This window comes from Phocoena sinus, chromosome X (assembly GCF_008692025.1).
Source record: "Phocoena sinus isolate mPhoSin1 chromosome X, mPhoSin1.pri, whole genome shotgun sequence".
In the NCBI taxonomy this organism is placed as follows: Eukaryota; Metazoa; Chordata; class Mammalia; order Artiodactyla; family Phocoenidae; genus Phocoena; species Phocoena sinus.
The window spans coordinates 105240151-105255729 of NC_045784.1; the positions used below are offsets into that span (position 1 = coordinate 105240151).

The 15579-nt window shown below is 37.0% G+C and overlaps 1 protein-coding gene across 5 annotated transcripts in view; it reads left to right on the forward strand.

The window, feature by feature from the left end:
• Positions 1-14482, forward strand: part of XIAP (X-linked inhibitor of apoptosis) — a 45837-nt gene extending 31355 nt beyond the window's left edge. For 3 of the 5 annotated variants that reach the window (XM_032619405.1, XM_032619404.1, XM_032619407.1), the window contains 3 exons: positions 3253-3453; positions 9007-9084; positions 9962-14482. In XM_032619405.1, the coding sequence (XP_032475296.1) occupies positions 3253-3453; positions 9007-9084; positions 9962-10155 (473 nt within the window). In that variant the 3' untranslated portion in view covers positions 10156-14482. The remainder of the gene's footprint in view (positions 1-3252; positions 3454-9006; positions 9085-9961) is intronic. The other 2 variants (XM_032619408.1, XM_032619409.1) reach the window with 1 other exon arrangement.
• Positions 14483-15579: the final 1097 nt, after the last annotated feature.

The following is a 15579-nucleotide window of genomic DNA, read 5'->3' on the forward strand; positions in this document are numbered from 1 at the left end:
AACCTTCCTGCTTCCTTATTCCATGCCATCTTTTTGCCTTCCCCAGCTTCTTCACAAAGGAGTATGGTTTGGTTTGTTTACCTCCTATTACCTTTTAGAGAGGTAGAGGATTTTTATCACAAAGATTATTTACTCATGACAGGCATCTTTAAAAACTAAAGTGTGCAGAGAAAGATATTATGTGAAACAAAGAAGATATTGTTATCCCACTTTTCAGATGAAGAAACAGAGAGGTTAAGTGACCTGCCCATGGTTACATTACAAAGCATTAGTGGAACTAGGACTGTAAATAAGGTCTTCTGAATCCTACATCACACTACAGATCTCATTGTCAACCTAGGCATCATGTTTCAAAAATAGTAAAGTTTAATTTAGAATATGTCTGGTGATTCCCCACTCTCTATACTCATAACATCATCTATTTAGTATCTTAAGGATTAGAAGGCAAGAGAATACTATATATATTCATATGTATGCTAGAGAAGGAGAGCCAATTTGATACTACTTGATTAAGGTTTTGTAATGTGCATAAATGATACAGTTTAAGAAATCATTTATTCCAGCCTGTATTTTTGAAATTATCCAGAAACAAAGATTCTATAACATTTCTTGATAATAATCATCCTTATACTGCATACTATTCCTTTTATGACTAGTAAGACTCTTGCTCTGGTTTAGGATTAGTGTTTTTAAATGAAGATATAATTCATACAGCAAAAATTGCACCCGTATAAAGTATACACTTTAGTGGGTTTTGGTATATTCACAGGGTTGTACAACCATAACTACTATTTAATTGCAAAACATTATCATAACCCCAGAAAGAAACCCCATACTCCTTAGCAGTCATTCACCATTGCAGCCCCTCGACCCCCAAGCACAAACAACCACTTATCTACTTCTGTTTCTATGGATTTGCCTATTCTGGACGTATCATATAAGTGGAGTAATAATGTGTGGTTTCACGGTTCATCCAGTCATATAAGTTCAACCCTTATCATATATGAGTACTTCATTATTTTTTATGGTGGAAAACATTCCTTTATATGGATAATACCACATTTTGTTTATCCATTCATTAGTCAGTGGACATTTGGGGTGTTTCCACTCTTTGGCTATTATGAATGATGCTGATGCTGCTATGAATGTTTGTGTTCAAGTTTTTGTGTGGGCATATGTTTTTAGTTCTCTTGGGTATATGTTTAGGGATGGCGTTTCTGGGTCATGTGGTAACTCTATGTTTAAACTTTTGATAAACTGCCAGACGGTTTTCCAAAGTGGCTGCACCATTTTATATTCCCACCAGCAGTGTATGAGGGTTTCAGTTAGTTTTTCTACATCCTTGTTAACACTTGTCTGTCTCCTTATTACAGCCCTCCTAGTGGGTGTGAAGCGTGTCTCATTGTGGTTTTGATTTGCATTTCCCTGATAGCTAATGATGTTGGGCATTTTTTTATGTGCTTATGGGCCATTTGTATGTCTTCTTTGGAGAAATGTCTGTTCATCTCCTTTGCCCTTTGTTTAGTTGGGTTACTTTTTTTTTATTATGGAGTTGTAATAGTTCTTTATATATTTTAGTTCTTTATACATTATACATATAAGTCCCTTGTCAAATATATGATTTGCAAATATTTTCTCCCATTCTGTGGGTTGTCTTTTCACTTTCTTGTTGGTGTCCTTTGAATCATATTACTTTTTTTTGTTTGTTTGTTTCATATTACTTTTTAATTTTGATGAAGTTCAACTTGTCTGTTTTTTGTTGCTTATACTTTTGGTGTCATGTCTAAGAAATCATTGCCTAATCCAAGGTCACCTGTGTTTTCTTCTAAGAGTTTTATGGTTTTAGCTCTTACATTCAGGTCTTTCATCCATTTTGAGTTAATTTTTGTATATGGTATGAGGTAGAGGTCCATCTAACCATCACCCAGATCAAGATATAGAACATTTCCACCACCCTGGAAAGCTCCGTCAGGCCCCTTCCCAATCAATATCCACCCTCAAGTTATATTCTGACTTCTATTACCATAGATTAGATTTGAACATCTTAAAAATGTAATCATACAGTATGCACTCTTTTGTCTCTGGTTCATCATTATGATGATGTTTTGTTTATCATATCTATGTGATTGATCCATGTTGTCTGTGGCAGTAGTTCATTTTTCTTTCTTGCTGTGTAATATTTGAATATACCAGAATTTACTTATCCATTCACCTGATGATGGGCACTTGAGTTGTTTCCAGTTTGGGCCTGTTATAAATACACTGCTATGAATATTCTTGTGTATGTCTTTGGTGGATATATGTACTCATTTTTAATACCCAAGAGTGGGGAAGTTCCTGGCGGTCCAGTGGTCAGGACTTAGCGCTTTCACTGCCGGGGTGCAGGTTCAATCCCTGGTCGGGGAACTAAGATCCTGCAAGCTGTGTGGTGTGGAAAAGAAAAAGAAGAATACCGAAGAGTGGAATTGATGAGTCAGAGGAGAAGTCTCATCTTTTAGCACATAACTACACAATCTGTATTCCTACTTTGAGTGTCATTAAAGTGACTTTCTATTTGCTTTCTTGCCTTATCTAGTCCACCCTCCCCCCAGCTGCAGAAACTAAGTCAGAGAGATAGGAAGCTGATATATTCAAGGTCACAGACTGCGTCTTCCTCTATTTCCCATGATTTTTTTCAAAATAATTGCTGGTAAAAAAAAATAATAATAATTGCTGGTGATTCACTAAAGACATCCACGCTTTTCAGATTTTTGAAGCGCTTAACCCTTTTCTTATCTGTTTTACCTTATCTTGTACTGTTCATGTAGTCTTTAAAGCACCTAATCTCAATTCATAATGCTACAAAATACATACTCATTGCATTTTCAACTGTTGTAAGATTCTGAAAGTGATTCTTCAACGCCCAAGTATTTCTAAGTCCTCTTCCCAAAGCAGCTTTGGTTTGGTGATTTGGTTTTGATTTGTTGTTGTTGTTGTTTATTAATTTGGCTGCGTTGGGTCTTAGTTGCGGCACTCGGGATTTTTAAATTTTTTCTTGAGGCATGTGGGATCTAGTTCCCTGACCAAGGATCAAACCTGGGCCCCCTGCATTGGGAGCACAGAGTCTTAGCTGCTAGACCACCAGGGGAGTCCCTGGTTTTGATTTTTTGCTTGTTGCTTAAATTTTTCTTTTCAATTATACTTTGCTGTTGAGTTGTGTTCATGAAAATAATTAAACTCTATGATCTTTTTCCTCACCAATTTTCATTTCAGATGATACCATATTCCAAAATCCTATGGTACAAGAAGCTATACGAATGGGATTCAGTTTCAAGGACATTAAGAAAATAATGGAGGAAAAAATTCAGACATCTGGGAGCAACTATAAATCACTTGAAGTTCTGGTTGCAGATCTAGTGAGTGCTCAGAAAGACAATACACAAGATGAATCAGGTCAGACTTCGTTACAGAAAGGTACGCATACCTGTTTTTAAAAAGCAAGACACACCTAACATCACTTCATTATGGATAGTATCTTACATGACTTTGTGGCCCATTCATTTCCCTCCTCTCATATTCCCCTTAGGATAAATGTTTTTTAAAACTTCTTATTATGAAAAAAAAAAAAACTTCTTATTATGAAAACTGTCAAACATACTCAAAAGTGGAGAGAATAGTATAATGAACCCTCACATACGCATCGACCATCTTCAATAATTATCAACACTTTTCTAATCTTGTTTCACTTCTTCCCCCACCTTTTTTTCTTTGCTGTAGTATTTCAAAGTAAATCCTAGACATCCTTTATATCATTTACCTATAAATACTTTGATAAATATCTAACAGATAGGGACTTCTTTTAACATCACCTTAATACTGTGGGTTAATCTGCTCAGACTGTTATAACAGTACTGTAAACTGGGTGGCTTAAACAACAGACATTTGTTTCTCATAGTTCTGGAGGCTGGGAAGTGCAAGACCAAGGTGCAGGCAGATTTGGTTCCTGGTGAAGACTCTCTTCCAGGCTTGCTGATGGCTGCCTTCTCTAAGTCCTCACATGGCCAAGAGAGAGAGCACTCTGCTTTCTGTTCCTCTTCTTATAAGGACCTTGATCCCATCATGGAGTCCCATCCTCATTACCTCATCTAAACCTAATTATCTCCCAAAGGCACCACCTCCAAGTACCATCACACAGTGGGTTAGGGGTTCAGCGTATGAATTTTGGGGAGACAGACATTTAGCCCATAACATACTATTGTCACACTTAACAAAATTAACAGTAATTCCATATCATCTGAAATTCAGTTGGTTTTAATTTTCCTCATTGTCTTAAAATGTTTTTTCAGTTCATTTGTTCTACTCAGGGTCCAAGTAAGATCCAGTGATCCATTCATTTTAAAAGTGTGAGTTTATGCTTTATTTTAGATAAAGAACAACAAAGACTAACTTTTATCATTGTGTGTAGACTATAAGTTTTGTAGTTGAAACTCTTTGGATTTAGAGTGTTCTGCAACTTTTCATATGATGTAAGTATATAAAGGGGTCATATTGCTAAATAGAGCTTGAATTAATGGCATCTTAATACTATGAATCATGTATAGAAAGTGTATTAAATAATGTAGAAGAGAAGTATATAACCTCCTTTTAGGAAAAAGAAAGATAAAAAATACAAGTTTCTCCTTTAAGGATGACAGCTACTCTAGAGCTTGCCAACAACATTGGAGGTTAAAGAAAAGGTTTCAAACTGAATACATTCTTGGGGTGCTTTATTATAATCGTTCTCTAAGCTTTTGACCACCTGTATCAAAAGATGAGAACTCTCCAAGGGCTAATGAACCTAAAAGTTCACTTTTTTTTTTTACCCTAAAGACCCTTTTGATCTTTAGGTTATTTCAGATGTTTTTGAAACATTATTCAGATAATTACATAAGTCATAAAACAGTATAACATTAATGATGTTTTAAATTACATTAGTTGATGTAAAAGATTCAGCAGAAAGCATCTTTTCCTTAAAGATGCATGTATTTTAAACCTATAATAGCTCCACGTGTCTTGGTGATAGTGAAACAAACCATTTACTTCGTGATACCAGTGATTGTGCCATTCTCCCCTTAACCACAACTCAAGCTCTCAAGCTTAATTAAGTTTGACAATAAGGTGTTAGTTTTTATACCTGAAGGTGTTTACAACAGAAAGATTTAGTGGGTTGCAGTAGGAAGAGAACAAGGGACAGAGTGCATTGGGGCATGTTTGTCCTCTATCCAACAGGAGTTGGTGGGGGGTTCTTATTACTGAGACTACAAGCCAGGGTAGTGTGGGAAGGAGGGCCTAAACAAATGCCAGCTCTCAGGGGCACGGGTTAGAATTCATCAGATGATCTCTCCTTAGTCTCACAAAATTGAGAGGCAAGTAATTGTTACAGGCTGTCTTCTCATGGAGGACTGCTGTCTATTTCTCTTCCCAAAAGCTGATGAGGAAAGACTGGCACTAAGAATCTTTTAGTTCTATACAAAATAGAGGGTGGGCCTAATTGAGGTAAAATAGATGGAAGTTATTAGAAAAAAGTGCAATGTTGTTATTGTTACTCATTGAGAAATCCTAGATTCAATACTAGTTTTTATCCTATTGGCTCTGTGACAGAGAATACCCCAGTCTTCTAAAGATAGTACCAAATTAGTATCTTTTTTTCTTTCTTTTTAGAAACAACATAGTATGATACAAAGCCCTTTATTTCATGTGTGTGCTAAGGCACTTGCTTTAATCCTTATGTGTATATTACAGAACATAATGTAAAAATCAAATAACCCATACACATTTCTTATCAGTCTGTCTTTCCACATGAATCTGCTCTGATAGGAACATTAACAACATCAGTTTATTCTGGAAGTGGTTTAAAATAATGTAGTAAAACTATTAGCAAATAACATCAAAGATGATCTAGCTGTTGCCTTTATTGCTATGTGCCAGAACCTCCCGACCTAGAAGGGGGCCTTGTAGAAAGTAGAAGGGGAAAGGTACCTCAGGAAAGGAAAGAACCTAGTAGTTACTCTAAAGGCTAGAGTGAAGTAATTGCCAGAGGTGAACTATTAGTCTGGAAAGAATGCCCAGACCATCACCATCTCAAGTAAGCGTCTGTATGCAAGCCTGAAATAAGGTAGGAAAAGTGGAGTTCATGATATCTGTGTTTGGTAGGCATGACATTTCATCCATTGTGGTCTGCAAACATGGAATCACAAATAATCGGAATGAAAAGAACCTTAAAGATCATACAAAATTTTCATTACTTCAGAGAAAACTGAACTGCAGATATGCTGTTACTCAAGGTCACTCAGATAGTTGGGAGTAAAATTCAGGTTTCCTGACTTCTGGTCTGGTGTTCCTGTTTTTTCTTGTTTTTTTTTTTTTTTTACTTCTTTTTAAAAAATTGTGGGGAATTCCCTGGCGGTCCAGTGGTTAGGACTCGGTGCTTTCACTGCTGAGGGCCTGGGTCCCATCCCTGGTCAGGGAACTAAGATCCAGCAAGCCACGCGGTGCAGCCAAAAACAAAACAGTTGTGGTAAATACACATAAAATTTACCTTCCGAACCATTTTTAAGTGTACAGTTCAGTAGTTTTAAGTACATTCACACTGTAGTGCAGTCAATCTCCAGAACTCTTTTCATCTACAAAACTGAAACTCTTTACCTATTAAACAACTCCCATTTCCCCCTCCCCTGGCAAACACCATTCTGCTTTCTGTCTCTGTAAATTTGACTACTGGAGGTATCTGATCCAGTGTCTTTTATTCATTGTGGCATTACATCCAAAAGTAATGTGTAAATTACTTAATTGTCTTCCTTTTTTTGATTTTTCTTGGAATTACAAAGCTACCTTTTTTTTTTTTTTTTTCCTGCGGTACGCGGGCCTCTCACTGTTGTGGCCTCTCCCATTGCGGAGCACAGGCTCCGGATGTGCAGGCTCAGCGGCCATGGCTCATGGGCCCAGCCACTCCGCAGCATGTGGGATCCTCCCAGACCGGGGCACGAACCCGCGTCCCCTGCATCGGCAGGCGGACTCTCAACCACTGCGCCACCAGGGAAGCCCTACAAAGCTACTTTTTAAAAAACACTGGGAAGGGGTCGTCCCCTTACCCCCAGGACTGGCCCAGGTGTAGAGAGACTACCTGAAGGGAAGGAAGCACAAAAGAGACCTGCTGTAGACTCAGGGCAAAGGGAATGCGGTGCTGGGACCTGTGAGCACTACAGGAGGAAACTCTAGCATGGTGGGACTAGCTCCAGGCACACAGAAGAAGTGCAAGAGGATTGGACATGAAGTTACTTGGATTCTTTGTTCTCATTTGCCTTTTTCTGCTTCTGCAGCATGATCTCCGAGTCCCTCTGCTTGTGGACGGCAGCAGAAAGCCTGTTATCTCAAATGCTTTCCCTTCACCAAGTCACTCTGCTTTTCCATATTCCTCTGGCAGGCTAGCTCGCACTGGTTACCACAGTCTTGTTGATGGCATGAATATATACTTTATTCTGACTTTTTTGGTCAGATGCTTCCATATAATATAAATCAGTTTATAATGCCATCCCTTTGCTTCAGTTGTTTCCTATGCCCCAAATGCCTTTTTCCTGTTTGTATACCTCATCTGATGCCCCACTCCACCCCCAGTTCCTTAAATCCATTTCTTGAACTCATCCTTCAAGGCTCAGCTCAAAGGTCACTTCTGAAGTTTTCTCCAATACCCATAGCAGAGTTTGCAGCTCCCTCTACTCTCTCTGCTGTTAAAGCAATTGTAACATCATTTTGGAACTGTTTTCTTTTCTCTCCTGCCCATTAGACAAGCTTCTTGGGGGCAGGCAGTTTATCTTCTTACCTCTATGTTCCATCTTTGAGTTTTGATTATGCCCAGGAAGTTGCCTTTTAAGAAAAAAGAGATTATATAATCCTTTTCTCCACCGCTAATCAAGAAAACCTTTCTGAAGCAATTCTGATATCTTTTTCCAGGTTAAAACCCTTCACTGGCTCCTGGGGTCCTCGGTGTCAAGCCCAAACTCCTTTACATGGGTTGCCAAATCCTTCATGATCAGGCTCCTGCTAACCTGTAGCCTCATGTCATGCTATTTCCCCCTCAGATTCTCTTCCCAAGCCTTACCCGTGCACTTGCAGGCCTGGTTCTGTCTCTCTCCTTGGAGCCTGCTTATGTCATTTCCTCTGCCCAGAACCCTCTTCTCCCATTGCTCCTGTCCCCCAAGGCCGTCTCCCTCTCCTACTTTACTCCTACTCATCCTTTAGGACCCAGTTTAGGTATAATTTTTTCTGGGAAGCCTCCCCTTTATGTGTGTGTGCACGGACACACACCCTTCCTGTGTTCTTCATAACACATTATAATTACTTTTTATCATCACACTGTATTATAATTTCCTGTCTGCTTGTGTTCTTTACTTGTCTATGAATGTTTGGGAGCCCAGGGTCTATATATTTGTTAATTGTTCTATCTCTAATGCCTAGAACCTAGCTAAGTGTTCAGTAAGTATTTGTTGCATAAAATTATAACACTGTTTCCCAAAGCTGTTTTCAGAATAGTGTTCCCCAGAATGTTAAAAGAGATGCCATGAAAAATGAACTCTGTAGTTAAATAGGGAAATGCATTTTGAATTTCTAAGAGGGCATATATGCTTTATCATACTGCCCTGAACTTGATAGTCATGGTTCCCAAATGCCAGTGTGCTCAACCCCATTATTTTAGATTCAGTGAATGGGGCCAAGGAATATATTGTTAAAAAAATGCCCCAAGTGATTCTCATGTGAGGCTGAATTTGGTATACACTGGTATACAGTGATTACAAAGGTTGTTATAATATGTAATGCATTTGGAATACTGCGTAGCACATAGTAGAAGTGCTATATTACTGTTAATTGCTGCTGTTGTTGTCATTATAGTTATATATGACAGTGAAACACATTTTTTTTTTTTTTTTTTTTTTTTTTTTTCGTGGTACGCGGGCATCTCACTGTTGTGGCCTCTCCCGTTGCGGAGCACAGGCTCCGGACGCGCAGGCTCAGCGGCCATGGCTCATGGGCCCAGCCGCTCCACGGCATGTGGGATCCTCCCGGACCGGGGTACGTACCCGTGTCCCCTGCATCGGCAGGCGGACTGTTAACCGCTGCGCCACCAGGGAAGCCCGAAACACATTTCTATGACATATTTGTTAACATTTCACAAAACTTAGTTTGACAAAGGCTGAATTAAGCAAGAACTTCAGTGCCACCTGTGTATTGATGACACCCAAATCTCTATCTTTAGCCCTGACTTCTTCTGATCTCAAGACTTGACTCTTCGATTGCCTGTTGGACATTTTTATATGGATGCTGTGCAAGCACCTCAAAAAATCTTGAAAATCCCAAACCTGTACCTCCTTTTATATTTCCTATTGGCATTACCATCCCCTTGTCAGCCATGCTAGAAATCTTGAAATCAACTTTATTTCCTTTCTTCCTCATCCCTCACATCCAGTCACCAAATCCTACTTGTCCCACTTCAGAAGTGGCCCTCAAATCCATCCCTCCATTTCTGGAATAAGCCATGCCTTTTCTATATGCTACGTCTTTTACCTAAGCCTTGCTTCTCTGCTTAGCAAATTGCTATTTTTAAATGTCATTCTTCCACTTCCCCCTCCCCCATCCAACAACTGCCAACCCGTGAAGCCTTCCCCAGCTAATCTGAACAGAAGAACTTGTTCTGTGGTCTTGTCCCAGAGCACTTTGTATGTAACTTTATTATAGCACTTATCACTTTGTGCTTACCTCCGTAGCCTCAGCTCATGTCTTTCTCTCCCACTAGTATGCGAACTACTTAAGAGCAGATGCCATATGTGAGTCATCCTATCTCCCAACACTTGATTAGTGTCTGGCACATAGTAGGGGTTCACATTATTTCAGTGAATTTAAACAGCTAAGAAAATCTAAAATTAACACTTTTTTTTCTCTCTTTGTACAGAGATTAGTACTGAAGAGCAGCTAAGGCTACTGCAAGAGGAGAAGCTTTGCAAAATCTGTATGGATAGAAATATTGCTGTAGTTTTTATTCCTTGTGGACATCTGGTCACTTGTAAACAGTGTGCGGAAGCAGTGGACAAATGTCCCATGTGCTACACAGTCATTACTTTCAAGCAAAAAATTTTTATGTCTTAATCTAACTACAGTAGGCGTGTTATATTCTTATTACCCTGATTGAATGTGTGATGTGAACCAACTTTAAGAAATCAGCATTGAATTCCATTAGCATTTGCTACCAAGTAGGGAAAAAATGTAAACTGTGATGTTATAGTTAGCAATCTAAAATTTGAATTTCTGGATTTTTCAGGATTTTAGCTGTATTATCTGTCCTATTTTTTCACTGTTATTTAATTGAAACCCTAGACTGAGAAGCATCATATTATTATAACTGATCACAATGTGTATTTGTAGTACACTGACTTAGATTTCTAAATGTAAGTGAATTAATCAACTGACTTTTTCATCCTTTTTAGATAAGCTTAACAAATGGAGCCTTCTTTGTAAACGTACAGATTAGAGTTAATCTCCCCAATCACATAATTTGTTTTGTGTGAAAAAGGAATGAACTATTCTACACTGGTAGAAAGATAGAGATTATCTTTAGATGTTTGTGTTTTAGGAGTTTGTCTACTTTCTTTTAAAATTATACACATGTACTTGGGTGGATGATTTTTAAAAATGATTTTGCCATTGTTAAAAGGGTATTTAATGATTGAATACCATCTAGCCTACACGTACTGACATGGAAAGATGTCAGAGGTATATTAAGTTTAAAATCAAGTGGCAAAACACTGTATAGAATGAGCCAAGTGAGGTGTGTGTGTTTTATATACGTATAGAACAGAAGATTTGGAAAGATAGGCACCAAACTGTTAAATGTGGTTTCTTTGGGATGGGGGGAATGGGTCCCAGAGGGGCTTTACAGGGAGGGACCTTTCACTTTCTACTTTTTTTATTTTGTTCTGTTTGAATTTTTTTATAAGTCTGTATTACTTTTGTAATCAGAATTTTTAGAAAGTATTTTACTGATTTAAAGGCTTAGGCATGTTCAAACGCCTGCAAAACTACTTACTGCTCAGCTTCAGTTTTTCTAATCCAAGAAGGCAGGGCAGTTGACCTTTTTGGTGCCAATGTGAAATTTAAATGTTTATATGTTTTTCCTGCTTTGTGGATGAAAAATATTTCTGAGTGGTAGTTTTCTGACAGGTAGACCATGTCTTCTTCTCTTGTTTCAAAATAAATATTCCTGATTTTGTAAAATGAAATATAAAATATGTCTCAGATCTTCCAATTAATTAGTAAGGATTCATCCTTAATCCTTGCTAGTTTAAGCCTGCCTAAGTCACTTTACTAAAAGATCTTCATTAACCCAGTATTTTAAACATCTGTCAGCTTATGTAGGTAAGAGTAGAAGCATGTTTGTACACTGCTCGTAGTTATAGTGACAGCTTTCCATGTTGAGATTCTCATATCGTCTTGTATCTTAAGGTTTCATGTGAGTTTTTACCTTTAGGATGATTAAGATGTATATAGGACAAAATGTCAAGTCTTTACCTAAGTTTTTTGTTTTCTTGTCTAGTGATAGTAGTAGATACTTCTGAAATAAATGTTCTCTCAAGATCCTTAAAAACCCTCTTGGAAATTATAAAATATTGACAAGAAAAGAAGAAGAGTTGTTTGAATATTAAAGAGAAAATAAAACTTGAATAAGAATCAGTATATATTAAAAAAGAAAATGAAAGTTTAAAAATGCTTCATAGAACACCCAGACAAAGATTCTCACAACAACCTGTTGTAGAGGTGAGTGAGGCATTTTACTGTAGAGAAAAGTTTGAGAGTGGAACTGTTAAAAGTTATATTTTTGTTGTATTTTCTAAGAGAAAGAGTATTATGGTCTCTTAACCTCTGTTGATTACTACTTTGATATTCATTTAAAGCACTGCAAATTTAAATGAGAATTTTTAAAATCAAATAATGACTGCCCTGTTTTTGTTTTACTATGTAAATCCTCAGTTCTTTACCTTTGCACTTTCTTCTACTTAGGTTTAGTTATATATTCATTAAGTTAAATTTTACATGTATAGTCTAAGCTTTAAATTTAAACTTAAATAACAAGGGGAGAAAAGTGTTAAAGTTTTAAAAGTGTGTTTTCCAGGACACGTCAGCTCCAAGTCAGGTAGTTAGTTCAGTCTAGTTGTTGGCCGAGGACTGAACTGTTTTAACATAAGGCTTTTCCAGTTCTGGAAGCCTCAGTTCATTAAAACTCTTTTAAAACTTGTATGTTTGGAGTTAAGCAAGACCTTTTTTCTCCCCATGAGTTGTGAAATTTAATGCATGAAGCTGATGTGGCTAACAAGTTTATTTTAAGAATTGTTTAGAAATGCTGTTGCTTCGGGTTGTTAAATCACTCAGCACTCCAACTTCTAATCAAATTTTTAAAGACTTACCGATGTTTGCCTTTGTTTGCACTATGAAAAGCCCTGGATCCTTCCCATCTAATTGTGCAGAGAATGATCACTTGCAAGGTCAAAAATGTAGCCAGATCCAAATCTCTGCCTCCCCCTTCCCAAAATAGTTCTCAGTATCTACATGTAGACATTCCTTTTCTTTATAAAGTTCACTCTAAGATTTCAAAAGGCACCACCTATTTTACTACATTTTAGTCATGCGAAGAGTCAAGTTGTTTTATAATAAATAATTATCTTTATTCGTAATAATCTGGTGTGCTGATCAAAAGCTTTGTCTTAATTTTTGAGAAACGGGTTTAGTGTTTATAAAATAAATTCCAGTTTATTAGTAGCTTTGTATTGCCTTTCCTACTAGATTTTTTGTTTGTTTTTATTTTTTTCCCCTTTGGTTTGGGGCTAAGATGGGGTAGGATGGGTGTAGTGAATGTATATGATGTGATTTGGCCCTGTGTATTATGATCTTTTGTTGTTATATTATTTAAATGTTGGTAGTTTTTTTCCTGTTTTCATTTTAGTGGATAAAATTGGTATTTTGAACTCTGAATGGAGACTACCACCACAGCATTAGTTCCACATATCGTACCCTTTAGATCAAAATCATTGTTTTATTTCCTGCTCACCCAGTTGTTGAATATGGGGAAAAGGGGTGGAGGGGTGGGAGAAGTAGGATAGGTTGTGTATCATTTCCATTAGAGAAATAAGAAAACAGAAGGGAATATTTGACAAATATGGTTATTTTTAGCCAAATCTGCTTTAAAAAAGAAAAAAAGAGGTAACCATTTCTTCATCTGTGAAATGAGAATAGTACGTGTCTTACAAAGTTATGAGTTCAAGGAGGCCATATGTGTAAAATACCTGTTATAAATGTTAATTCCCTACCTAACATTCTTTTACCTTCCGTGGATATGCCTTGACTCTGGAAATGTGGGCTAAAACTTAGATGATACCTCTTTCAGTGACTCTTACTCATTTTTTTTGTTTGTTTGTCATAGTCAAGATGCAAATTACAATGAACAAGTAGGTCAAGTCCTTAAAAATATTTAAATTCCTGTTTTAATAACTTGAAAAAAATATTCTTACCAAATTTAGTTGAGCTTTCCTAATAGAAACAGTTGGCTTATTCCCACTTTCATAATCAGTTTCAGTTTGACTCTTGCACACTTAGCACAGTGTGAATTTCATTTGCAGCATAATAGGATCATAGGGTGTCAGAGCTAGAAGAGACTGTAGAGAGTATCTAATTCATCCCTCTTGTTTTACAGATAAGGGAACTGAGGCTGAAAGGTGAAATGATTTGTTCAAAGCTATATAGCTAATTAGTGATAGCCCAGACTGGGACATAGTTTGACGGTGAAAAACTTCAATCTACCTCTCCAGGGAGGTCTCAAATGTTTATTTTTTCTTGTATACCATACCGTAACCTTCACTACATATTAAATGATACTTTATAACTAATACAATAGGACAATCTTAAATACATATAGCTTCAAATTGTACAATACTACATTAATGTTTGGGTGGTAAGATTCTATTTTGAAGCCTAAAGTTTGCAGAAATGCATATAGATTTTTTGGCATTTATTACATTCTTGTGTATCATTGATGTAACATTTAAAATTACTATATATTTTGTCATTCTGTCTATACTTAGCAACAAATTTGCATTTTTTATTTGATGTAACAAAGGCTTTAATGTAATTTTTGTTAGAAGAGTTTGCATTTTTTTCATTACTGTTGTACTTTATCTAACCTGACAAAATGACTGATTCTTATGTCATTGTATTAGTGTTGTGAATAATCATGTGAAATGTGTGAGAAGGAGTACTATATTTGTGAATATAATTTTATGGCTCTTTTCATTTAGTAGAAACCTTTCCATCAGTATGGAAAACTAAGAAAATTGCTTTCTACTGTAAAATCTGGCAGTCATCATAGATTAAAGCTTATTTTTCTGTGAATAAAACTTATTCAATAAAGCACTATTCTTTAAAATGATATCTTATTACTTAGTTTCATTTTCTCAGAAGAAAATAAAATACTTAAAAATACTAAAATGTAACCTCCTAAATATACCCTATGCCATTGGGCCAGGCAGTAAGGTACACATCAAGTCAGATCATTTTTTTTTTTTATGTTGTTTTTTTTTTAATTTTATTTATTTATGGCTGTGTTGGGTCTTCGTTTCTGTGCGAGGGCTTTCTCTAGTTGTGGCAAGTGCAGGCCACTCTTCATCACGGTGCACGGGCCTCTCACTATCACGGCCTCTCTTGTTGCGGAGCATAGGCTCCAGATGTGCAGGCTCAGTAATTGTGGCTCACGGGCCTAGTTGCTCTGTGGCATGTGGGATCTTCCCAGACCAGGGCTCGAACCCGTGTCCCCTGCATTGGTAGGCAGATTCTCAACCACTGCGCCACCAGGGAAGCCCAAGTCAGATCATATTTAAAAAAAAAAAGACATCTGCTTTCAAATTAATTTATAGAATTCTATAAGTGCATAAAAAGTTAATTTTTAACGTGTAAAAATATGAAACCCCCCTCCCCACAAAGATTGGCCTGGTTGACTCAAGAGATAGTATAGTCACCATAACAAGGCTTGAACAAGCAAGAGACCTAAGAAGCCACTGCCCCTTTGAGGCAGGCAGCAGAGAAGGATTTTTGTGAGTCTGTATTGGCAGCTGCGCAGAGAGTTTCAGAAGCTACAAGCAAATCTGGTGGAATAAAAAGTGAGGGAATAAAGGATCTTTAAAGGGAGAGAGAAATTTAGAAGAGGGCTATTTCCCCTACCCATGCCTGCCCACAATGGAAGTTCCTAAATTGAGATTTGTATTTCAGGCCTAGTCTGTATAGTGACTGATTATTGAATCCTTGACTATGTTATCACTCTTATCCGAGATATACCATTAAGACCTTGTTTTAAATGCAGTCCACATTTTGTACATGTTAACTACACTTTCAATGAATATTGATGAAGATGTGAATTTTCAAAGCTTTCTCTTACAGAAATTTTCAAACTTACATAAAAGTAGAAAGGGAAATATAATGAGTCCCATGGTAATCATCATTCAGCTTCAACAAATAACATTTTGCCAGTCT